The 23,455-nt window shown below is 43.3% G+C and overlaps 2 protein-coding genes across 3 annotated transcripts in view; one reads left to right on the top strand and one right to left on the bottom strand.

Annotated features, from left to right (window-relative positions):
• The window catches only part of FANCI (FA complementation group I), a 27,674-nt gene extending 15,513 nt beyond the window's left edge, over positions 1 to 12,161 (top strand). Inside the window, exons 21-39 of one of the 2 annotated variants that reach the window (XM_033166464.1) lie at positions 376 to 477; positions 1,666 to 1,866; positions 1,958 to 2,079; positions 2,583 to 2,747; positions 2,948 to 3,127; positions 4,236 to 4,402; positions 4,859 to 4,938; positions 5,241 to 5,357; positions 5,627 to 5,678; positions 6,204 to 6,331; positions 6,675 to 6,743; positions 6,896 to 6,986; positions 7,603 to 7,787; positions 8,216 to 8,272; positions 8,383 to 8,442; positions 9,239 to 9,325; positions 10,121 to 10,216; positions 11,318 to 11,443; positions 11,876 to 12,161. In XM_033166464.1, the coding sequence (XP_033022355.1) occupies positions 376 to 477; positions 1,666 to 1,866; positions 1,958 to 2,079; positions 2,583 to 2,747; positions 2,948 to 3,127; positions 4,236 to 4,402; positions 4,859 to 4,938; positions 5,241 to 5,357; positions 5,627 to 5,678; positions 6,204 to 6,331; positions 6,675 to 6,743; positions 6,896 to 6,986; positions 7,603 to 7,787; positions 8,216 to 8,272; positions 8,383 to 8,442; positions 9,239 to 9,325; positions 10,121 to 10,216; positions 11,318 to 11,443; positions 11,876 to 11,941 (2,151 nt within the window). In that variant the 3' untranslated portion in view covers positions 11,942 to 12,161. The remainder of the gene's footprint in view (positions 1 to 375; positions 478 to 1,665; positions 1,867 to 1,957; positions 2,080 to 2,582; positions 2,748 to 2,947; positions 3,128 to 4,235; positions 4,403 to 4,858; positions 4,939 to 5,240; positions 5,358 to 5,626; positions 5,679 to 6,203; positions 6,332 to 6,674; positions 6,744 to 6,895; positions 6,987 to 7,602; positions 7,788 to 8,215; positions 8,273 to 8,382; positions 8,443 to 9,238; positions 9,326 to 10,120; positions 10,217 to 11,317; positions 11,444 to 11,875) is intronic. The other variant, XM_033166465.1, reaches the window with a different exon arrangement.
• POLG (DNA polymerase gamma, catalytic subunit) lies at positions 12,025 to 23,455 on the bottom strand (the record flags this gene model as incomplete). Its single annotated transcript, XM_033166466.1, is given in 13 exon segments — positions 12,025 to 12,397; positions 14,115 to 14,275; positions 15,135 to 15,343; positions 16,222 to 16,390; positions 17,424 to 17,546; positions 18,335 to 18,581; positions 19,248 to 19,383; positions 19,802 to 19,919; positions 20,963 to 21,016; positions 21,446 to 21,606; positions 22,313 to 22,417; positions 22,956 to 23,021; positions 23,335 to 23,455. Coding segments are annotated over 13 exon segments (1,735 nt in total), but the record flags the coding sequence as incomplete, so codon positions are not given.

Below are 23,455 nucleotides of genomic sequence, written 5' to 3'. Positions count from 1 at the left end.
TTGGTTGGGTTTTTTTTAACTCTTGAAATAGAAAAACATGTCAGGCACCTAGGAGGAGGGGGAAAAGCTGGTCTAAATGGGAGCAGGGGGAGGTGGGAGGAGAGGGTTGAAAATATGCGCTGATGTATATTTGAGCCAGGTATGTTATGTCAGTGGATGGGAAAAAACTATTCCTGTTCCTGGGCAGAGAAGTGTGGGTAGGAAGTATGTATCTGTTTTCACCCAAGTTCAGCAATCCTAAGCTAGGGAAGATTTATTTCTTCTTTCTAACTTTAATTCAGCTGCTTAGCCTTTCTCCCCTGTTCCCTCTCCTGCCTAGCAGTAAAGTGGGGTGATTCTCACTTGTAAAATGTTGTTCCTTATTTACTGTGGCAGATAAAGCGGTATTATGAGCCGGAACCTGACCTGCTGCCCCCGTTAAAACTAGAGGGATGCATCCTGGCTCAGAGAGACCAAATCTTCCTGCAAGAACCTTTGGTGAGAGCGTTGGAGGATTGAGTGACTTGAATAATGGCTCTTAAAAGTTTGTTTTCAGTTCCACTGATATCTGGAGCTTGTAACTAGCATCTTTCAAAGGAAAGTGACAGCATATTTCTCATAAATTAAGAACTGGCACCACTACAGACGCCACATAATACCCATTCCATATTTGTAAGAACTTGCTCACTTTGTGTGGCAGCATCTGAACTTTGGAACTCCCTGCCTATTGAGATCAAGCGGGTGCCATCACTGTACTCTTTTAGGCACCTACTAAACAAGCCTACCCAGATGCTTAGAAAGTTGGGGTAATTTTAATCCGTTTCAGTATTTTAACTTTTGTATGTTTTTTAAAGCACGGTTGTGAATTTTTCCTCCATTTTATTGTTTTACCTTTTTTGTAAACCACTATGAGGTTGTTGTTGTATTTATAAACAATCAAGCAATAGCAATATATAAATTTATAAAATAAATAAATAAACTGCAGATCCTTTTATCTCAAACAACCCATTACTCTGCACCTGCTTTTTAAGAAAAGCTTCCAGAGCAGTTAGCAGCTGCTGGGCTTGAATCAGAAGCACAAGGGAGGAGGCAGGAGGGAGGGTTAAAGGCCCACCCGCACCATTAGTGAAATGGCATGAATGGTGTCCTGTCCAGTTTGGCTCCCTAAACCAACTACATTCTTTCAGTGACACCCCTGTGGGGCTCAGGAGCCCAGTTATGTCACCCCTTGCCTGCAGAACTGGCAGCCTCTCACCCTTTTTCGAGCACCCTCCCTTGGGAGTCCTCTGGGCAATCCCTGGTCTCTGAGCTGCCCCCCCAAAAGAGAGGTGCCTCCCAGAGGCACCATTCACCTGCGGAGCTTATAGCCAGGGCTGCTGCAATAAACAGCTGTGCAAGCCTTTGGGATGCAGAGACGCAAGAGGGCATCAGAGGAGGGAGGGAAGGAAAGAGGGACAGAGGCCAGTGTTGCCCACAGCACCCCTGACCATCATTCAAGGCACCCCAGGGTGCCACGGCACACTTGTTGAAAACCACTGCTCTCTAGTATTAATCCCTTTGTGCATTAAATTAAGCATGGTGGTTATATGAGGCTGGTATCTGTGACAAGAACATTTTCCTGAGGAGGAGGGAGGCATCTCAGCAAGCTGCATGACCATTAATGATTGATGCTGCAATTTCCTTCAGGCTCACTTACTCTGCTGTATTCAGCATTGCCTAACCTGGTATAAGAGCACCTTAAGCCTGCGCCGACAGGCTGAGGAGGAGGAAGAAGAAGAAGAAGATGAAGATGACGATGATGATAAGGGTCTCCAGCAAGACTTGGAGGAGATGCTGGAGTCGATCACACGGCGAATGATCAAGAGTGAATTAGAAGATTTTGAACTGGTAAGTTAGGAACAGGGAGAAGACTGCTCCTTTCTTTCTTTTTTCAAAGCCTTGGAGATGAGATTTTAATTTCTTTTCTTTTTATGCTCAGGATAAGTCGGCAGACTTCTCTCAATCAACAGGAGTGGGCTTGAAGAACAATATCTATGCTATTTTAGTTATGGGCGTCTGTGAGGTCCTGATAGAGTACAACTTTAGCATAGGGAATTTCAGGTAAGGAATGAAATTATCCTCCCTCCCTCTGCCCTTCACCACATCTACGCTTCTATACAGCCGGTAGGACTTCCCAGCTGCAAACTGCATGGAATAGAGCTTACAAGTTCAGCATAATTCCTGGTAGCAGAAATAGTGAGAAAACCTAGATGGTCTTGTTGAGCTTAACACTTGGACTCTTGATTAAGTCTCTGAAGGTTCTGGGTTCAGGTGACTGCCAGTGGTTTAAACCCAGCTCTCCTCATGTCGTAGTGGTCCTTTAATCCCAGTAGGATGGAAATGAGTTCAGACGTTATTTTGTCCTACCCTCCCTCAATTTCTTTTAAAACAGCTTTGCAAATGGGTCCAACTAAGTTACCCAACCATTCTAGTGAATGACTAATATTTGCATGTTTGTCTGTGTGTTTCATGAGTGAAACATGAAATAAAAATACCTAGGTTCTGTTTTGAAATAGTTTGTCTCATGGTTTTTTGCATTTTTATTTCTGCAATGTGTGTTGCAGCAAGAACAAGTTTGAAGATGTTCTGGGCCTGTTCAAGTGCTATACCAGACTTTGTGAAATCCTGAAAGAGAAAGCTGGGAAGAACAAACCCACTTCGGCAAATAAAATTGCCCGAAGCTTCCTTTCCATGGGCTTTGTGTGCACATTACTTACAAGTCTCTTCAGGTAAGGACCTGTGTTTCAAGGCACATTCATCTAGGGTGTCTAGAAATTTTGTCTCTCTGGATGCCTGAATGTGCTTTTACCCAATTTGAGGGGTAGCTTAAGTCACCTGAGATTACACCACTTTCTCCTCTGGCTCCATCCCTGATTCCTTTTTGCCATCTTGACAATCATTGAGAATTTGCTTTCTTCTGATGCCCCAGGGACTGTTCCCAGAACCACGAGGAGAGTTTGGCCGTTCTGCGCTCCAGCAGTGAGTTCATGCGCTATGCTGTCAGTGTGGCCTTGCAGAAAGTACAGCAGTTGGAGGAGACGGGACAAACAGATGGGCCTGATGGGCAGAACAGAGATAAGATGTTCCAGAACCTCTGTAGAATCACTCGGTGAGTCACATGGCCTGAAGACTTTGGTGTGGTGTTAGTAAAGGGTTAGGAACGTTTATAATATAGTTTAGTTTAGTTTAGTTGCAGAGTCAAACGTTTCCTTACTGAGATCTGCACAGCAGCAAAACGGCTTGCTGACTCGTTAGATTCTTTCTTAGTTGCGAATCCCTTTTATCCCTCTTAAAAACAATACACATGAATCTGTGTTATAATAAAACAAACTAGTTTACTGTCAGATTCATACTTAGGTTACAAAATAAACTATATGTTACATATTAGTGAGTCTTAACAACTCCATCTTAGTATCTATCAGCAGCAGCAGCTTAACTGTTCAACGATCCAAACAAACTGACACACAGATGACGGTTGGTCCTTCTTGGAATGTTGGAGTTGACTGACACATCCCACATAGGGTACCTCTTAAATATCTCAAGCTCTTACATATTAAAAGGTGGAGAAAGAAAACAAATATGATTTTGAAACTAAGCCAGTGTTGGGATTCTGAGCAAGTAGGCTCTTGGTCTTTGAGGCCATTGAGCAGCAGACTTCTGCAGTCGTTAGTTAAGTCAAACTGTTTTGTACAGTTTTGCAATAATGTAAACAAAGTTATCGTATAGAGGTTTCTTATAATAAATCCAGCTCTATAATATAGGCAGAAGATATTGCCATCATAAAGGTACAGGTGAAACTCGAAAAATTAGAATATTTTGTAACCCACTCAGCAGGGTGCAGCTTGTCAGCTACCTGTATATATAGTGGCCAACCAGGGATTTGATATTCATTCTGTTTTTGCTGCCTGCCTGAGACAGCAGGAACCTGAGAAATTATGAAGTAGCTGGTGTGCCCACTGTGTGGCTTGCAGACTGTGCTTGTTTTTTGTTGGCCACAAACTGTGCAGACCTGACTTTGACTGTACTGAGCAAGAGGCGCATGTAAGAGATGACCTGACGTCAACTTGTGCCCATCCTGCTTTGCATGCATGAATAGAGAGTTAAGCACAGTAATAGTGGATGAGTAGTTTGGGTACAAGAGTTGGCTGTTCCTAGTCATCACACCTGGCCATTAAGCCTGCCTTAAATCACCCCCTACTTTACCCCTTTCCCCAAAGAGTGCTGCTGTGGAGATACACCTCAATCCCAACTGCAGCTGAAGAATCGGGCAAGAAGGAGAAGGGCAAGAGCATCTCACTGTTGTGCTTGGAGGGTTTGCTGCGGATCTTTAACACCGTGCAACAGCTGTATCCAGCAAAGATCCCCCAGTTTCTGCAGGCACTGGGTAAGCATTAAGGCTCGTTTTCTGGGGAATTGTCAGTGATGGGGCTGGAAGTGTCATCGGAACACTCCTGCGGAATGCTCTTTCCATAAAGATTCTGCAGGCCCCTTCTTTGTCAACCTCTGGGTGTCTGCTAAACACTTTTCTATGCTGCCAAGCTTACGCAGACAATTAAGAAAGCTATTTTTCTGTCATAGTTAGCTGATGATCTGTGAATTTAGGTTTGTGTATGGGTTTTTTTTAATTGTATATGCATATAAAATTGTTGTAGACTACTGATATTTTTTAAAAGAAACTGCAGTATACAAGTGTTTTTATAAATATAAACAAATACACTGTCAGCCACTGCTTTTCAAAGTAATGATAGTCTCCATGTGTATAGCTGTGATGAATTCTCTCTCCTGACCTCAACTTCTACCTTGTTGCCATTCTACCTCCTCCTTTTTTCCCTTTTGCCAGATATTGCAAATGAAGATGCGGAAGAAGACGGGGACATTAACGTCACTGAGAAAGCGGCCTTTCAGATTCGACAGTTTCAGGTGAACTGCAGAAAGGTGATGTTGGGGCTGAACTGCTTGAAGGGATGGATCGACTCTTGTTCAGGAGGATACAAGCAGAGATACTGGGCCTGTGCTCTCAGTTTGCTGCTTACAATTGCAAAGCCAATGGAGCAAATCTAGGAAAGGAGTATCTCCTACTTAGGGAACTGCCTAAGAATACTTGGACAGGAACAGAATGAGTCTCAGAAAGTGTTCACCCCACCTTCCTCCCCTCCTTTCATTGCTTTCCCACATTTGTTGTTTGCTCATGAAATCCATTTTCATTTTCCCTTACTTCTCAGAGGTCATTAGTGAACCAGCTCAGCAACGCTGATGATGACTTCAGCAGCAAGGAAGCACTTCTGTTAATCAACATCCTTGCAACTCTTTCCAAACTGTTGGAGCCCTCCTCCCTCCAGGTATAAATATTGCAGAGTGATGCCACTGGCCTAATTCACCAGCCTTTTCTCATGTTTAAGCTGGTCTTTGTGTTACATGTGGACCATCCCTCATTCCAATCTATCTGATTAAACTCTTGCTTTTAATACGTATCATTTATTTATTCTCTCTTAACTCTTCTGATCTGCCTTTTAACCCACATTGAAAACAGCTCTCATGGTGGCTTTACAAGTAACAAAACACTAATAATTCTGTAATGAGAAAAGTCACCCTCTCTCTTCTTGTGCAGTTCATGCAGCTGCTATCCTGGACAGTCAAGATTTGCAAGGAGACTAGCCTAGGTAAGATTTCTGACCAGGTAAGGCTTCGTTCCTCTGCCTCAGGCCTTATGATGTCTGCAGCTTAGGTCATCAAATGAAATGTAGCATCCAGATTCAAAGAAAGGGTTAAATAAATTAATGGGAGATAAGGGTACCCAAAGTTGTTTGATAGAAGTTCGGGCCACTAAACATCTTCATGTGACCCAATGCAAGTGCAACACTGCTTGATTTCCTCGCCATGATTGGGTTGCATCCTGTGGGCTCACATTCTCTTCTTTCTCTCTTCCAGCATTGTGCCTGTATCGGTGTTTTTGACAAAAGCAGCACTAAATAGCACTTTTTAGCCCTGGCTAGTGAAAATTATGATAGAGTGCAGGTGTCATGCTAACTTTATTTTGCTTTGAACATGAGAATAGGAGATTAAGCAGTGTTACATTTGCAGGCACCTGTTAAGAGGTGGAATGCTGGGCTGGGTTGGTTGCTGGCCTGACCCAGTAGACCAGCCATGGTGTCTCCAAAGCTTACTTGTGTTTTCGCTCTCCGCAGATGATGCCCCTTGCTGCAAGGGCTTGCTAGCCCTGCTCTTCAGTCTGCATGTTCTCATCAAGAGCCCAGGCAGTGTATTGCGTGAGCTTGCCCAGGATATCCATGCTCAGCTTGGGGACATAGACCAGGTAACAGAATCAGTTGGGCCTTTTAGACTGAGCTTATCAGTCTGCATGCACTTGCAAATGCAGGGCTTGTGCGCTTTTTCTGTATCCCCAAATCCCCTTCCTGAATATAGCTGTTGAAAGAATGTAGAATCAGGCTGGTGTAGTGGTTAGAGTGTTAGACCAGAGAAATTTGGGTTCAAATCCCCATTTAGAGACACTTGAGTGACACTGAACCAGTGACTATTATCCTATCCTATCTCATGGGGTTGTTGTGAAGATAAAAAGGAATGGTGGAATAATTTTTTTTGATAGGTATCTAAATTACTGCTTGTTTCATCTTTTTAACCCCCCACTCTCTGCCTAGGATATTGAAATGGAGCACCAGTGCCACTTTGCTATTGTGAACGCCAAGACAGCAGCTCCTACAGCTTGTGTGAGTTGGTTTGTGTAAAACTAAAAAAACACAAACCTAGGTTCAAATTCAATGAAAAGTGATACATAAATGTGACAAGTAAATTCTGCTTGGCAATTTCCTGTGGCTGCAAGGCACAATGTGCTATTCAAAGCAATTTCTTTCTCTCTTAGTTACTGATTTTGAGTCGAGCAGAGAAGGTCCTCGAAGAGGTGGACTGGCTGATCAATAAGATGAAGAGTCATTTGGTACTGGAGGCAGCAGGTAAGAGAAAGAACAGCAGTTCTCAAATGGTGTCCTATTGCATTGTCTCTTGTTAAGAACAGCTCAGCTGACGATTCCCACTCTCATCCTTATTGTCAAGTCAATAAAAAACAACCACAGGATCAGGGACAAAAGGCCCTTTGGCACAGTTTTTAGGAAAAGACCCCAGAGAAACAAATTTTCATAGGACAAAAAACAGTCCCATCTGCCCCAAACATGGTCAACTTTGTGAAACTGTTTTAATTAAGCTCAGGAACAAATTTGTTAACCAATACAGATGACAGCCACATTCTAGAGTAGACCAATTGAAATTTCCAAACTGAATTCAAGGACAACACCAAGTAGAGCTTGTTCCAGTAGTGATCAGGATTATGATGGCCAAGGCCAGCATCTCAAGGAAAAGACACATAAATCAAAGCTGTAAGAAGTGAACTTAATTGATGCTGCTGCTATTTGACCAACCAGGAACTGGGCTTGAACTTGGAACACATTTAAACTGTGTACCTGATTTTTAAAGGGGAGTGCAAACCCATTCAAACAGGCTATGTGACTATTTCTAGATCTCAAGGACCTTTGTCCATGTGGTTTTAACCAAGCTTTTTCCTTCCTTTAGTAGAAGATGCCTCTCAAGCAGCAAACCCAGCCCAGCCTCTGGAAAAAGCAATCATTCTTCAGCTTGGGACTCTGTTGACTGCATACCATGAGCTGGTACAAACAGCTTTGCCTCCGGGAAGCTGTGTGGACACACTGCTCAGGAGTGTCAGCAAGATGTACACCACTCTTACAACCCTTGTGAAATATGTGAGTGCTCTTGACCTGAGGTTTGGGTTTGAGGGCCTGATCATCAATTTTCCCTAAGCCCAGTTTAGCCTGGATGCCTAAAAACTGAGGATGGGCTACTCTCAGGTAGCCAGTAGTGCAAGTTTGTTTCTAAAATGTATAACCTGCTATCTAGCTTAATTCTTATGGTGGTTTACATTAGCCTACTTGGGCAGAAAATCCAAGTGGAAGGGCACCACTACTAAGAACATCCTAACTCTAATAAATTGCTACCTGCCAAATTTCAGTTGAGGAGGGTCACTGAAAGTATTATTTCTGTAGGATCTTTGCTGCTGATCTCACACAACACAAAGGCTAACAACAGGCAAGGATGCCCAGACCATTTGCATTCTGTAGCAGGGAGTTCCTGTGGCTCATATACCATGTCCTCTTGCATTGATTTTTTTTAGTATCTCCAAGTGTGCCGAACTACAACATGGGCGATTCCAGGGCGGCTAGAAAAGCTGGTGGGTGTTACGTGATCCTGTACAATGCCTGTTAGTAGGTGCTGAATAAATGTTTTCTGCTTTTAATTCCGGAAGAAAATTCTTGGAATAAGTGGCATTATCTTCTCTAGGTTAGACTCTCTGGCTCCCACTTGACCCCCCAGTGTTATGCCTTCATCACGTATGTGCAGGTAAGCCAAAAGGTTGATTTTCCCATTTCACACTCCCAATCCCAAACAGTGCATCCATTAACCTAGGGGAAAATAGCATTTACATATGCTGACGGCACAGGAGGCATCAACCTTGCTGAAGCTAAGTGGGTTTGGGTCTGTTCAGTGCCTAGATGGGACCATACCTGTGCTTGCTGCCTTGAGGTTCATTTAAAAAGACTGCTGTGTTTTGTGTTGTAGTGAAAGCTGTGATGCTGAGGAAGCTAAATTCTGTACCCGGCCCTATTTCCTGTGCTCTCATAAATGCAGAGAATGCTGTTATCAGTGGCAAGACAGGAAAATGAGGATCCTAAGATTAATAGAAAAGAATAGAACTTATTCTTCTGACTTTACCAAGTCGTGTTTTAAATCTGGGAGGTACTGATATGGTGAACTTCGGCACTATCCCACTCTTACTCTGTGTTCTGTGAAGCAAAAAGCTGCAACTACAGAATTCTCCTGCCCATATTTAACAAAGGTGTGGTATGAATGAGGGTCTCAGTATTTCCTGCAAAGATGGATTACGATAGGAAAAAAATGACTTCTTCAGAGTGAGGACTATGGAAAGGTCAATGGGAAGACCAGAAGTGGAGTAGCAAGAAGGGACAGGGGGATACGTCAGGATTAAACCCAAATATACAGTAAATTCAGAATGAACACTCCCTGTAAAAGGGGCTTTCTCTTTTTATGAATTGCTCCAATGTTTTATACCAGCTTAACCCTCTTAATACAGAGACTCAATCCCCCATCTTCACATGTCAAGCAACTTTCCTTTCAGAATATCCAGAGTGAAACCTTGAGCATGGCAGGAGAAAAGAAACAGAAGAAAAAGGACAAGACAACAGCTGAGGTGTCCACCGTCATGGTGAGCATGATTATTTGTGCTGTACTTTGCCCAGAAATACACTGAACCCTTAGTTATTTAATTGAGTTTCAATGGGATGTACTTAAAGCCTTAAGTCTGTGCTCCTTCAGTAGCAGAGGATGGCAGCATAAACTACCACTGAATAATCACAAGTGCAATTTGAATTGTGGAGGACAGATAAACTTGCACAAAGCCTTGAAGAGCTATGTTTTTCAAGTCAGTTTTGTCGTTCAGAGGTCTAATAAAATTCAGAGCATCTATATCTCCTTAGGATTTGGTTACCTAATCATGGATAATAAAGGTAAAGTTACCCATGACCGTTTGGTCCAGTCGCGGATGACTCTGGGGTTGCGTGCTCATCTCGCTCTATAGGCCGAGGGAGCTGGCGTTTGTCCGCAGACAGCTCCCAGGTCATGTGGCCAGAATGACTAAGCCACTTCTGGCGAACCAGAGCAGTGCAGCGAAACACTGTTTACTTTCCCGCTGGAGCGGTACCTATTTATCTACTTGCACTTTGACGTGCTTTCGAACTACTAGGTTGGCAGGAGCAGGGACCGAACAAAGGGAGCTCACCCTGTTGCAGGGATTCGAATTGCCAACCTTCTGATCGGCAAGCCCTAGGCTCTGTGGTTTAGACCACAGCGCCACCCGCGTCCCTATCCATGTGGATAATACTCACCCTGAAATGATATTAAACATGTTTGATAGCCTACATAGCTATTTACTGTGAGATCCTGTAACAGTTTGTCCTGCCGCTGTATTTAATATACTTCAATGCTTTCCTTCCTTCTGTAGGCCAAAGTGTTGCGGGAATCCAAGCCAATTCCAAACTTGATTTTTGCCATAGAACAATATGAAAATTTTCTGATCCATCTCTCGAAAAAGTCAAAGGTAACATTGTAGTCTAAGAATGTAGCTGCAACTTTTGGGCACACCTCGGCAATTAACTTCTTAGGATAGCTCAGCTGGTAGAGCATTAGACTCTTAATCTTAGGGTCATGGGGCCACATTGGGCCAAAAGATTCCTGCATTGCAGGTGGTTGGACTAGATGCCCCCTGTGGTCCCTTCCAACTCTGATTCCATGAAAATTATGCAAGTTAACAGGAAATTGAATTATTATTTATATAGACACTTCAAAAGCTAAGCAGTTCAAATGAAGGACTGTCTCTGCTGAATAGGCTAATCATTTATCAGATACATTTTGTAAAGGGACCCCTGACCATTAGGTACAGTCGCAGATGACTCTGGGGTTGCGGCGCTCATCTCACTTTATTGGCCGAGGGAGCCGGCGTACAGCATCCGGGTCATGTGGCCAGCATGACTAAGCCGCTTCTGGCGAACCAGAGCAGCGCACGGAAATGCCGTTTACCTTCCTGCCGGAGCGGTACCCATTTATCTACTTGCACTTTGACGTGCTTTTGAACTGCTAGGTGGGCAGTTCAAAGTATCAAATACTTTGGCGTAATGAGTCATGTCTGTTAGAACCCAGGATGAAACCTAGAAAGGCTTATGTCTACTGTTTGTGTATATTGTGTATATTGGATTTGGATTTGATATCCCGCTTTTCACTACCTGAAGGAGTCTCAAAGCGGCTAACATTCTCCCTTCCCGAATATAGACAAAAAGAATAAAAGTAATGTTAGTAATTAAACAAATTCCTTCTGTGCTTCAAAGTGCTGTAGATCTTAGAATAAGGGACACCTGGTCCTTTATGTATCTGATATCGATTCGGTGTGGTCTGAGTCACTTTTGGCACAAAAATGTACATGTTTTCACTAGCTTTTTGATCCTTGACACTGTGGTTTTACTAATGATAGCTTACTATTTGTATTCTGTAATTTTGAGTATGTGAACGGCTTTGAGGTCACTTGTGATGAAAGGTTGTGTATAAACTTGTGGGCTTTTTTGCTTCTACATTTAAGTTTTCATAAGCTATGCCTATAGGTGGTGCAAGCTTTCACTCAGACTACCCTTTGGGCTGCTTGCTGCAGGTCAACCTGATGCAATATATGAAACTGAGCACCTCCCGGGACTTCCGTATCAATGTGTCTACTTTGGAGAGTGCTCTACAGGAACAGAATGCTGAAGATAAGGAGAATGAGCCAGCCAACGATCAGGTTAGTAGTACACTTTCTAAAAAGATACAAGCTAGAGCAATCCATTTTCTGCCAATATAAATGTAAATCTGTACTTCCAAAGTACCTTGTATGAAATTCATATGAAGGTTAGTCAGTTGTATGCTAATGGTAAATACCCATTCCTGTACAATGGCAACTTGTTTTGAAGTGTGGGGAGTACCCCCTGTGCATCATCCTGACTACTCAATTTTACCACTGAGTCTCAGCAGCCTCTGTGGGGGTGAGCAAGATACACGAATGCTAATGAGATGACAAAAATGAAGAACATGACACTTTTCTAGCAGAAGTTAATGCTCAAAAAGGTGTTTTTCAGAGTAAAAATTGCTTTAAACAGCAGGTTTTAAAATTGTGTTTCAGTAACTCAGGACTCCTCTGGTGCATTTACTAATAGCTTGTTTTCATCTCTTTTAGAGCACTGCATCTACCCAATCCAACACCAGCCAGGAACCCAAAACTAAGAGGCGACGTAAAAAATAAGAGCTGCCTTGGTCATTCCCAAGTGACTACTGTACCTTGGTTCTGCTTGCCCTGCGAAGCATTAATGGAGAAAGAGGAATGTCTCATTTTTAAGATGGGCTTTAATTAGGTTTCTGCTTGCCATATAAATGACATGCAATTCTCTGAATGCTTGCACCACAACAGGCTACTGAATAACCATCCTGACACAGCCCAGTTAAAGTGCAATCTGTCCTTCTGGGCCTGTCTGGATGTTCTGTCAGTGATTCACCTTTGCAGCTGTAGCTTGTTTTAATGATAGCCCCGAAGTCTTCTCAGTGAAGAAGGCGCAAATCAGGGAGGGGGCAAGTCTCGCTGCTTCTGGGAGGATTTATTGAGCTGATAGGTTTCCCATCCGTTGAAGTCTTGCACCCTATTTTTGTTTCTGCAATGAGCCTTTGGTTATTTTGAGAAGCTGGTATATATCAAGAGCATCACCTGAAACAAATTAAATAGAAATTAAATTTACACCTCCCAGCCCCATAACAGATATTGAAAACCACTTTTAGATCTACTTGTTGATCTTGAAACAGCTAGCAAGCTGGGAAGGGAATAGAACAAGTAATCAACACCACTGTTTATTCCAAAACTGCTGATATTACAAGAGAATGGTGGAGAACATTCCCAAATCTAGGACTGACTGCCATTTTTCTAAAATGCATTTTCCCTAAAAGAATTGCTTTAAAAGATTCCTGCCAGAGCTTAATTTAATAAAGCAAAATACATGTACCCTTCTGCAGTGGTTTCTTCTCAAGCTGTCATAGTTGGAACAAAATTGCCATTGCAGCTCAATAATTAACAAGCTTTAGTTATAAGTTGTTTAAACACTCATTAATTCACGCCAATTAAAAAGTGATTATGTCAAGTGCTGAGCATAATTACTACTTGTGAGACAAGATTTCATATTGAAGTGTTTGTAGGCACTCTGGAAATAGTGAAAAGGTACAGTGTAAATAACAGTCAGTGGCTGGATAACAAGCCTAGAGCTGATGGAGTGAGAACAAGCAATATGGGAAAGCCAGATGTTGCAAACTGCTTCCCTATGCAAATGTATCAAAGCAGAATAAAATGTTACATTGGACAAAGAAACAAAGACTGACTGGGACATCCCGTAGTTATTGTGAAGGTGGGCCCTCTCCTTTCCGTGGGAAACGAAGGCTGCTGTGCATACTTACCTAAGTATAAGTGTCAGTGAATTGAGTGAGGTTTTCTGCTGAGTAATATGGCTGTCTTTCTACATGCACAAAAATGTAAGGTGTTATCATACTGCAGTTCTTGTGGCAGCAACACAAACTACAACATGACAACAGCAGGTGGGGTGACTGAGTAGGCAGGTGGCCCAGGAAGGCCTTCCCATGTTCCCTGTGTCGCCACTGCCTACTTGCATGTGCACACACAACAAGGAAGCCCGAGATCCAAATGAGTGACTGAATGATGGCTGCTTGTCATTAAGGGAATGAGGGTGGAAGGAGCCTTGTGACAGTGATGGTGCTTGTGTAAACAGAGGGGTAGCAGAGCAACACAAGCAGGAGTGGCAGCCCCAGTGCTACAGAAGCAGATAGGGATCTCCTATTTGGTCACTCTTTTTCTTCCTATGGCGAAAGGAACATGCAAGTGCAAGCTTGGCTCCTGGACTCACTCCGAGGACAAATTCTGGAGAAAGGAGATCCAAGCAGAGCCTTGTTGAACTGGAAGGCTACCAAAACCATATACTGGGGATGGCCTAGTTAGCACATAAAACCATGGCTTAGTGCAAATGAACAGTCATGGGCTCCCAAAGCGCAGATCATGGCTGTTGTGCTCATGCCAGTCTTGCTGCTGTGCTTCCTGTACTGCATCTGAAGCCAGTCTTGTGGTTTGTCTCACTCTAGACAAACTGGTTCATCCAGAATGAGAGACAAGCTACCCTTCACTGGGAAGTAGCACAGCAACTATGATCTTCATTCCAGGAACTCACTCATTGGTGCTGAACCATGGTTTGGCTTAGTGTTATATGCAAAGTGGATCAATATATATGGCGTTCCTGGTTTATATGGCTATTCCAATGAGTAGACATAGATTATTTATTATTCAGTAGTAGCACAACAGGATTCAGATATTTCTGTGAGAAGATACTCTAGCTTCTCTAGAATTAAGGAAGTGGCACAATACTCACCCTGGGGAATATTGTATCTTCTTTCCATCCCTGTTGGGTTAGATGGAGTGACACAATCCATCGTCACCTCTTTCCTTAAGCACCGATCAATGTCCACAGCACTAAAGAAGGCCACTGACTGAGGCAGATCTTGAATACCCAGTTTATATGAAAACATGCACCTGAAAATACAAGCAATGCAAGTAGTACAGATTTAGGAAATTCTTCTGAAAGGTGTCAGCTTTCAGTTATCACATCAACTACACACCCAAATCCTCATGCTTTTACAATTCTCTCTTTTTTAAAGACAAACAAACCCAAACTCACCTGAGTGCAGTAGTGCTCTCCCTACTTGTGATTGCCAGCAGCTGATATTCAGAGGCATAATGCCTCCGACAGTCAGGGCTTTTTCCCCAGCCGGACGTCACAGGAACATGAGGCAAGGACAGGAGTGACACACCAGTGGAGGATGGTCTATAAAAGCTGGTCATATGGTTCCTCATGTCTCCCAGGTGGAAACAGGGCTTAATACATTATGGGATGGAGACCTCGTTCACTCTACCCAGAAAAAGTATTTATTGCAAGGATTTGGAGAGCCCCACAACCCCAAATTTGATACTATGTCTTCTCTATGTACAGTCATACCTCTGGTTGCAAACGGGATCCGTTCTGGAGCCCCGTTCGCAACATGAGCAGCGCGCAACCTGAAGTCCCATGCCTGCGCATGACGCGATTTGGTGCTTCTGTGCATGCGCAAAGCGTGATTCGGCGCTTCTGCACATGCACGAACTGCCGAACCCAGAAGTAACCCGTTCCAGTACTTCCGGGTTTGGCGCGTTCGTAACCCATGATGAACGCAACACATAGTGTTCGTATCCAGAGGTATGACTAGTTGCTTTCCCAAGTGCTTCATACATTGGCTCTCAGCCTTGGAAGATAGGCTAGTATTATAAGAAATCTGTCAGGCAATCCCTAGTTTTCTAGCTGAACAGATATCCTGAACATTGGCCTGTGGGATGCCATGACAAAAATGGTGCTTACCGTGTAAGGAGGTTCGTGATCTGCAGGGCGAGAGCTGCCCGATAGCGATCCTCACTTTGTACCAGGTATCGCACTTCGTCATGGATGCTGATACAGAACCGTCCATCAATGCTGAACTCCTCAAGGAGCCATTTCATTGACACAAGCATCAGGTGCAGGTAATCTACAGCCGAGCTCTGGACCACCCAGTTTATTCTGCTGGTTACAAACTGGAAGAGAGAGATACTGTTTTCTATTGTAAACCTCTTGCTTTCCTTGTTGGCTGCCTACATCTTGAAAAGCATGACCAGCATATCAATGTACACAACCACTGAAAACTATTGAGCCCTGATCTTTACTGCACAATATATGAATTTGCCAAACACATTTTTAAGGTGGCTTGGAGCTTGCACTGCTCATAGAGATACAATGAAAGCACTTGACATGGAAAAGACAACTTGTTGCAAACACTTGATCCACAACATAGCTTGCTACACTACCTACAGATAACCAAAAAGCACAATCACCTTGCAAATACTTTAAGACTTACTGGGTGTACAATTTCTACTATCCAAACTCCTGCAAATACGTGTTGCTTTTTTGTTGTTGTTATGTAATAGATTACTAACCCTTGTAGATTTCCCCTGCCTGGTTGTCTAGTGGTGATTTCTACTCACTGCATTACAGCTCTTGCTCTTGGGAAGGCTGCCAGAATAATTCTCAGCCTTTCTCCACAATCATGGACCTGGAAAGGAATGCACCTTCACCCCACCCCACCCGCCTTCAGCATGCAGTGCACAATCACATCATTTACACGAATATTGGCATGCACTGTATGGGATGAAGCACATCATGGAATAACGCCCAACAGCAAGAGTTTTAGCTGCATGCTCTGCTTCATACAGGCAGCTGGAGAATTTAAATGAAATATTGTTCCTACATGTTGCTGGTCATTGGCCAGATACCTCCACCTTCCCTTTCCCATTCTCCTAATACCACATTTCCAGTGAAAACCCTCACAATGCAAGCTGGCCAATTACTGCTGCCATGAAAACACACTGTATTAAAGCAAGGGCTGGAATTCAGAGTCAAGAGGGTTCCCTCTCACCTCGCCCTTGACAGCAGCTGGCTCCAATGCTCTGCTGATGTGGCAGCCCAGCACAGGGGTGCGAGGAGATTCTGACATGGCAATGCTTTCCAGTTTATTGAACATTTCAGACTCTGTCCCACTGGCCCACACTCGTCGGTTCACCACATCCCACTTTCTCCTTCGAGACCTGCAATATGAAGAACATAAGAGCTGAACTAGCCATTCAGCAACAAACTTCTGTTTAGGGATCTGCCAAGGTGCAGGGATTGCACTTACTCCGTCACCAGCTACCCGCCTTCTGACATTTTTCTCTGCAGCATGGAAAATGCAGCTGGAACTCCAGCCCACCTATTTCTTCTCCGTTAGACATCTCTCTTTCTCCCACCTACATTGCAGAAGTTTTGTAGTAGCCTCTACTTGTAGGCCTCACAAATTAAAGCCACCACCCAAAATATAAACCCTGGGTCCCGTACCACTAAGTGCTTAAGAGTGGAGAAAGAAAAATTCAAGTTAATCAAAAGCAAGACATTAAAGCCCAGTGATAGAGTTGCTCAGATAAATGCCTTGTCTCAAGCGGGCAGGGGGAAGGACTCCTCCCTATGGATGCTTCAAGCTTGCCTAATTTGCACAAACTGCCTTGACCATGAATAGGAACAGATAATCTGTTTTGGGTTACTCTCCTTTAGTAAGAGAGAAATGTGAAAAGTTATCTCTAAAACTTCATCATCTTCTGGAGGAAAAGGCCATGGCTGTTCACAACCCAGTTATGTTCTGGTATCCCATAAACCTGCAAAGCACCAGAGACTTTTCTGAAATCCAAAGGAGGACTGATTAGCTACAGCCACATATGCCACCCCACCACCGGGGTGGGTGGGAGAGGACATTATGTGGTGATAGGAGGGATAGGCTTCATCTTCTCAAGGATTTCCATTTTCCAAAACACTTTTGTGGCCCATGCTAAGAGTGCTTAGTGATACTCAGAAGCCACAAGGGTGGCTAAATAATTTTTCCAGTGGCCACATAACCTTTTGCCTTTGTCTGTGACCAGCAGGAGAAGGAACTAAGTAAAATGGAGCAAAGCATGTAGATTTTTGTGGTACAGAGTTTAGATGACCATGGCACAGAATTTTGATTTTTTTTAAAAAAAAGTTTTATTTTACTTTAGTACCAACAGCCCTGGCTTTAGCTCAAGCATAACCTTCCAGTAGAAAACACCTTACCATTTTCCTGCTTCTCTCTTTATCCTCCGCACATCTTCCAGGGACACAGAACCATCCTCTTCCCTTTCTATGGGGATGCCAAGCTCTTTCACCAGCCATTCCCCTTCTTCGGACAGATAGCAGCTGTGAGAGGAGAATGGAACAAGAAACCACAGGAGTTGGGAGGGACACAAAACACCCCCAAAGTCCAAACTAAGTAGGGCCTTCAGCATGGCAGTTCAGGCCATAGTTCAAGTTGGAGCCAAACAAGTACTTAGAGAGAGATAATAGCCTTGGGGAAAGAAACATCCCCACTCTCCTCACACAACATCCTCTTATCTTAAAAAAGTTGGTGTCATTAGCAAACTTGGCCTCCCCAATGCTTATTTCCAATTCCAGATCATTTATGAACAAGTCAAAAGCACAGGCCCCAGTACCAATTATTAGGGGGACTCTACTTTCTACATCTCTCCATTCTGAGAACTGTCCATTCATTCCCAAGCTCTGCTTCCTGTTCTTTAACCAGTGACTGATCCATAAGAGGACCTCCTTGCTCAGGAGTCTTTGGTACGGTACTGCACCAAAAGCTTTTTGAAAGTCCAAGTACCCAATGTCTACTTGACCATCGCTGTGTTCACTGACATTCTCAAAGACAAGGGAAATACAAATTAGACTAGACTTACCCTAAGGCACCACCAGAGAAGAGCCATTTCTCCAATGAGATGGAATGGTTCTTTCCAGATATAAAAACTGCAGGCAGCAGTATTTATAATCACTTTTTTGTTGTTTAAAAAATACACTGCCCAATTAAAAGGAGTGGTTTTAATTGATCAAAGGTTTTTTAAAATCAAGGATGCAGCAATTACTGCAGAGCACAAACATACTATTCAACTGATTAATTGGAGGTGGACTCTTCCCCAAGCACGTCTTACCGCCGAATCCCTTTTGTAGCAACATACAACTGGCGAGCCTTTTCACTGGCCTGTTGCTGCGTCAGGCGATGGTTGAACTGCATGAGGAGGCGCTCTGCAAAGGGCTGCCCTGCCCCATAGATGCGCCCATAGTTGAACACTTTGGCATGTTCTCGGCTGATCCCCACTGTGGAGGCCGTCTTGCTGTGCAGGTCTGTGGCATTGCTCTTCTTCCCCTGAAGGGTCATCCAGCCAAAAGCCGTGCTGCCTTTGGTGGGGAAAGAAGGGGTTAGTGTGGTCTTGAAGAGGGTGTGACAAAAGGGACCTTGGAGTGAAATGGGGCCAAGTGTATCCCCGTAATTCTGTACAGGAACAAAATATGGCCCTGGATACAAAATGGAGCTCAGAACCTCAGGTGTCAATTAAAAACAAGTTTGTAGTCCTTATGGTTGCCTAGATACCATAATGCACACTGTCGGACAAGGGTACTTAAGCCCTAGGGGATGCCCCACTATTGCTCCAACTGTTTAACCAGGGCACAAGCTTGGAAAAGTTAATGCCAGCTATGTAGCCACCAGAAGTGTGTGTGCATGTGTATTCTGTGCACCTTAGGAGCTTCTGTAAGTGTCTGCTTTTGTCAATAAAGAATTAAACTGCCAGCCATTTGTCCTCCTTGGCTGAGTGAGCTCAGGACACAAATATATGGGAGCCTCTAGACCCTTATAAATTATTTTAAAGAGGTATGTTGGTTTGAAGAAGGCAAAAAGTGGTATTTCTAATATGCAGTTTCTGTACTCACTGTACTGTAAAAAATTACAATAAAAAACTATTTCAAAAACAGCATTAGCTATGATAGCTGAACAGAGCTTTCACATTCCCAAGCAATAAGTATAGGAACAGACAGGGGAGGGCTGTTGTGAGTGGAAATGCTCACCATGCATGCCAGCAAAATGAGCTTCTCCCAAGACAGCTGCTATCCAAAGTTCCTGGGAATCCACATCAGCTCCAACCAGATGGTAGCCAGAAGGGGCCTGGACCATAGCTTTCAACTCACTGCCCACCCGGTCAGTCTGCAAGACACAGAGAACATAAGAAGATTCCTGCTAGATCAAAGCAAAGACCCACTGTGTTCACACAGTGGCTAAGCAGGCCCAGAATGCAATAGCACTCTTCTGCTCATGGATATACTATTACAGAATCTTCTAGTTACAGCAGTGATAGCCTGAGCTCGTAATTGGAAATCAATGCTCCAAAAACCGAAATAGCTAATTAACTAATTGGACTTTGTAGTAATGAATAAACGAACCAATAAATTATGTTTGCCAGAATGGCTTCTCTATTCCTGTAAATTAGCCAAAGGTGTCTATTTCTTATAGACTGGAATTCTCGTTATGGACAAGAAAACCAGGATGTACATATCTTTGGACAACTGTATTTCAGTTTCTCTCTCTCAGCAAGAATAAAAAGCATTAGAAAATCCATACATACTCTGGCATTACTGGCTGTCAACCAGGTGGGCTCCACAGCTCGACGAGTTATTGTCCCGGCAGTTACCACCTGTGGCAGGATAGCTCCATAGCTATTCTCCTCGTCATAGTCTGGATGCCTACAGAAACATCAGGGTGAACTAATTTCATATAACATGAGGAAGCCAGCCTAGCTAATGATCAAGTAGCTACTTGACAGGAACAGGTAAACCGACACATCCTACAGAGGCCAAGGGTTCTAAAAGATTTTGCTGGAGTAGCTGCTCAGCAACTGTTCATGAACATTCATCACTCTTAACTGGCTGTTACTCTTCAGGCAATATACATCTCTGACATTTGCTTGGAATCCAATAACTAGTGGAGATTATTGAGAACGCAGAACTTATTCCAACTCAGGCTACTAGCCTATCTAGACTTATGGAATAAGTGGCATAAATATCTGGTTAAGTAAAACAGACTCAGCAGGTAAGTCCTTTGTGAGCCAGAAGTAGAAATGTATCCTGCAATTACTCCAGTATCTGGGATAAAGGCCCCCCGCCCAATAGCAAAGACATGGATGGCCATCTGTCAGGGATTCTTTAACTGTGGTTCCTGCATTGCAGGGGGTTGGACTAGATTGCCCTTGTGGTCCCTTCCAACCCTACCATTCTATGATTCTTTGAATATCAGCTGCTCTCCTAAAACAGAATCCTTTTACTTTCACAGCCCAGATAATTTACAGCTTGGCTACACATTACACTTGCAAGGGGAGAGCAGCCTGAACATGCAGAAACACTGTCTGCAGAGAGCTCAAAAGATTCTCCACCAACAGGCAGCAAAAGCTGGAAGCGATACAAATCAGATAGTAAAACAGGGCTGCTATTTTTCCACAGGAGTTGGAAAAGGGAGGAACAGGGGAAACTGAGAGGTAGTACAACAGAAATCAACAAAATCGCTGCTTCTGTGAGCAGTCAGCTATGCAACTTGCCAGTCTGATTTGTAAGACTGAAGATCTTTAAGAGCAGAAAAACAGTAGTTTGAAACAGGGGCACACCACCTATTATTATTAATATTATTATTATTGTCGTAAGTCTGTAAGTCACTTTGGTAACTAAATTTGGCTGAAAAGTGGGGAAGAAATAAAAGGGAAAAAATGACCTTGAGAATATCTCTGTATGTGTACCTGGTCACAGATCGAGGCAGCTCCCCTTTCTTCAACCACACCACCATCTGGGAACTGACAAAACAAAAGGGAAACAAATTTCAGAAAGCAAACAAAAGAACTAATGTCTTGAATTGGCCCTTGTCTCCTTGCCTGAGCACACCAAATCTCAAGCCCCTAGCAGGCCATGAAAGGAAAAATTGAGCTGAGGTGGCATTTTATCCAGGGCTCAACAAGCCCAGTAATAAGATTGAACTATACCAAGTACACACCCCAAAAAACTACCTCTCCTGAGATCTTAGCAAATTGAAGATGACTCAGGGGAGGGGCTCCTCTCATGTTGCAAAGATTAAAATTTAAAGGTTGGAGTAAAGTATACAAACTGAATGGTTCATGGCACAAGAGGCACATTTACCTTGGTACTGAAAGCATAACTTGAATTATCACCATACAGCATGGGAGTGGGGAGTAAAGTCTGTCATGCAGAAGGAAGCCACACCTCACCTGATTCTTTTGTGAGCATTTCTCCAAAAGGAGATCTTCTTGTTGATTTCAAGAGCTTGTGTCCCTTCTGTGGCCCCTATGCCAGCTTTCAGGGTGCCATCCTCCATTTTGGGCAAGAAATCCTTAGCAAATGGGCTTCCAACGTTGTTTTCATTACCATCCTTTTAACAGCAGGAGATGGAAGTTTGCTTTAGCTCAAGGTATCAGTTATAAAACAGGATTAGCCAGCATAAAAAACCCTCCTCCCTACTACATACGAAGTTGCCTTACAGAAACCCTTAACGGTCCAGTCCAGCAGCATCTAATCTGACCAGCAACGACTTCGACAACTGGATTATGGCCTCCTTAACACTTGTGAAATGTTAAAGAAGCAATGCCTTGGAGCATGGGTAGGATGCATTTCCTTTCCCAAGGAACAATCCTTAACACCACTCAGCACATCTGGCAACAGGGATAAAGACTTCTAGGTCACAAGCTGCATTTTCCAGGCCAATTTGAACACTTGGCACCTCTTGCACATACTTTGTTCTATTCAGGAAAGAAATATTACATTTCCAATAGAATTTAATAAGAGGCTTCATTTCAGTGGCAAAGGTGCATAGCTTTGAGAGGTCTATAAAACCATAACTACACTCTTATCCCCCCCCCCACAAGGATATTAGAAAAAAGAAAAATAATCAAGTGGGGGGAAATTAGTGTATACTCAAGGGGGTGGGGGAATGTTGCCTGTGTGGTGTGTAACATCCTCCATATATCACAGACACTTTCTTGCGTATATACTTTCATGCATTTCTGATTTTAAAGTTCAATTAATTGAACTCGAAAGAATTATCAATTTATTTCTATATACAAGAAATTCCTGCTCACCTTGTGAGGTAGCCTGAAAAACCAGCACCCAGGGATATTGACCTCATTGTAAGGACCATTGCCATGGTGATAATCAGGATGACTCTTTGAACAGTCCAGCTCATCCTGTTGGCAAACCAACGTAGGGTTAGTTGGACCTGAATGTACAAGGATGTACAAGAAAACAAAATAGACAACTCAAGATGTAGGAATGCCCCACCTCATAAAGGCAAAGCAAAGAGTTTAGAGAAGCACTTTTGATTAGATATCTGAATGATGTTTTTACCATCCATGCCAGCAGGACCTCAACCACCTCTGTCATATTTAAGAGGAACAGTCACCAAAAAGTTGGGAAAATAGATCCCTCTCAATCTTTCTAGGAACTCCTGATGTTGCTCTCAAAATTCTGCAATGCCTGATGCCACCGATTTGCTCTGATTCCTCCCCTCCCATTATACCCAAGATCAGGGTTGCTGGAGTAGACAAAGAGTTTGGGGCATTTGGGAACGCTCTTCCTACTACCTCCCCAATCAGACGAGCCCCTCATTCAGGTTTTTGCCCAGCACTCCCAAGATCCACTACTCAAAGCGCACAGGTTTAGGCAAAACATGAGTACTGATTTTCCCTCAATTACTGTCTTTCTCTCAAAGAGGTATACCATTACCTCATTAAATTGCTTGGTTACAGGATCTGAATCCATCTCCATCTCTGCACGGCTGAGCTCTTCAACCTGGCATGAGGGAAAGAGATCTCTTTAACAGCTAAGCTCATTCTATCCTCCCACATCTACTCATTTTCCTGATCCCCATCTTACCAAGGTCTTTCCCAAGTGAGAAAAACAAAACTCTTTGCATGTAGAAACCTAGCTTGGCTTCATCCTTTACATGCTAGTTTTCTGTATCTAGTGAGTTTTCTTTTTAATATGGAGAGAAATCACTTATGCAATGCCGTTACCAGTTACCTGAAGTTGTACAGTTTAGCAAGAACTGCACCACATAATTCTACTGATCACATATCACAACTCTGAGGCACACAATTTGTACCTTATGCCAGAAAGTGCTATTTTCTGTTAACATGAGCTCTTCTTCCAGTGTGGTGTCCAGTGAGATAGGTTGCTCTTTGCCTTTCTCCTTGCAGTGTTCCCGGTACAGATGCTCAATAACG

This window comes from Lacerta agilis, chromosome 13 (assembly GCF_009819535.1).
Source record: "Lacerta agilis isolate rLacAgi1 chromosome 13, rLacAgi1.pri, whole genome shotgun sequence".
Lineage (NCBI taxonomy): Eukaryota > Metazoa > Chordata > Lepidosauria > Squamata > Lacertidae > Lacerta > Lacerta agilis.
The sequence above is the reverse complement of the archived record's forward strand: the minus strand, read 5'-3'. Positions and strand labels throughout refer to the sequence as shown.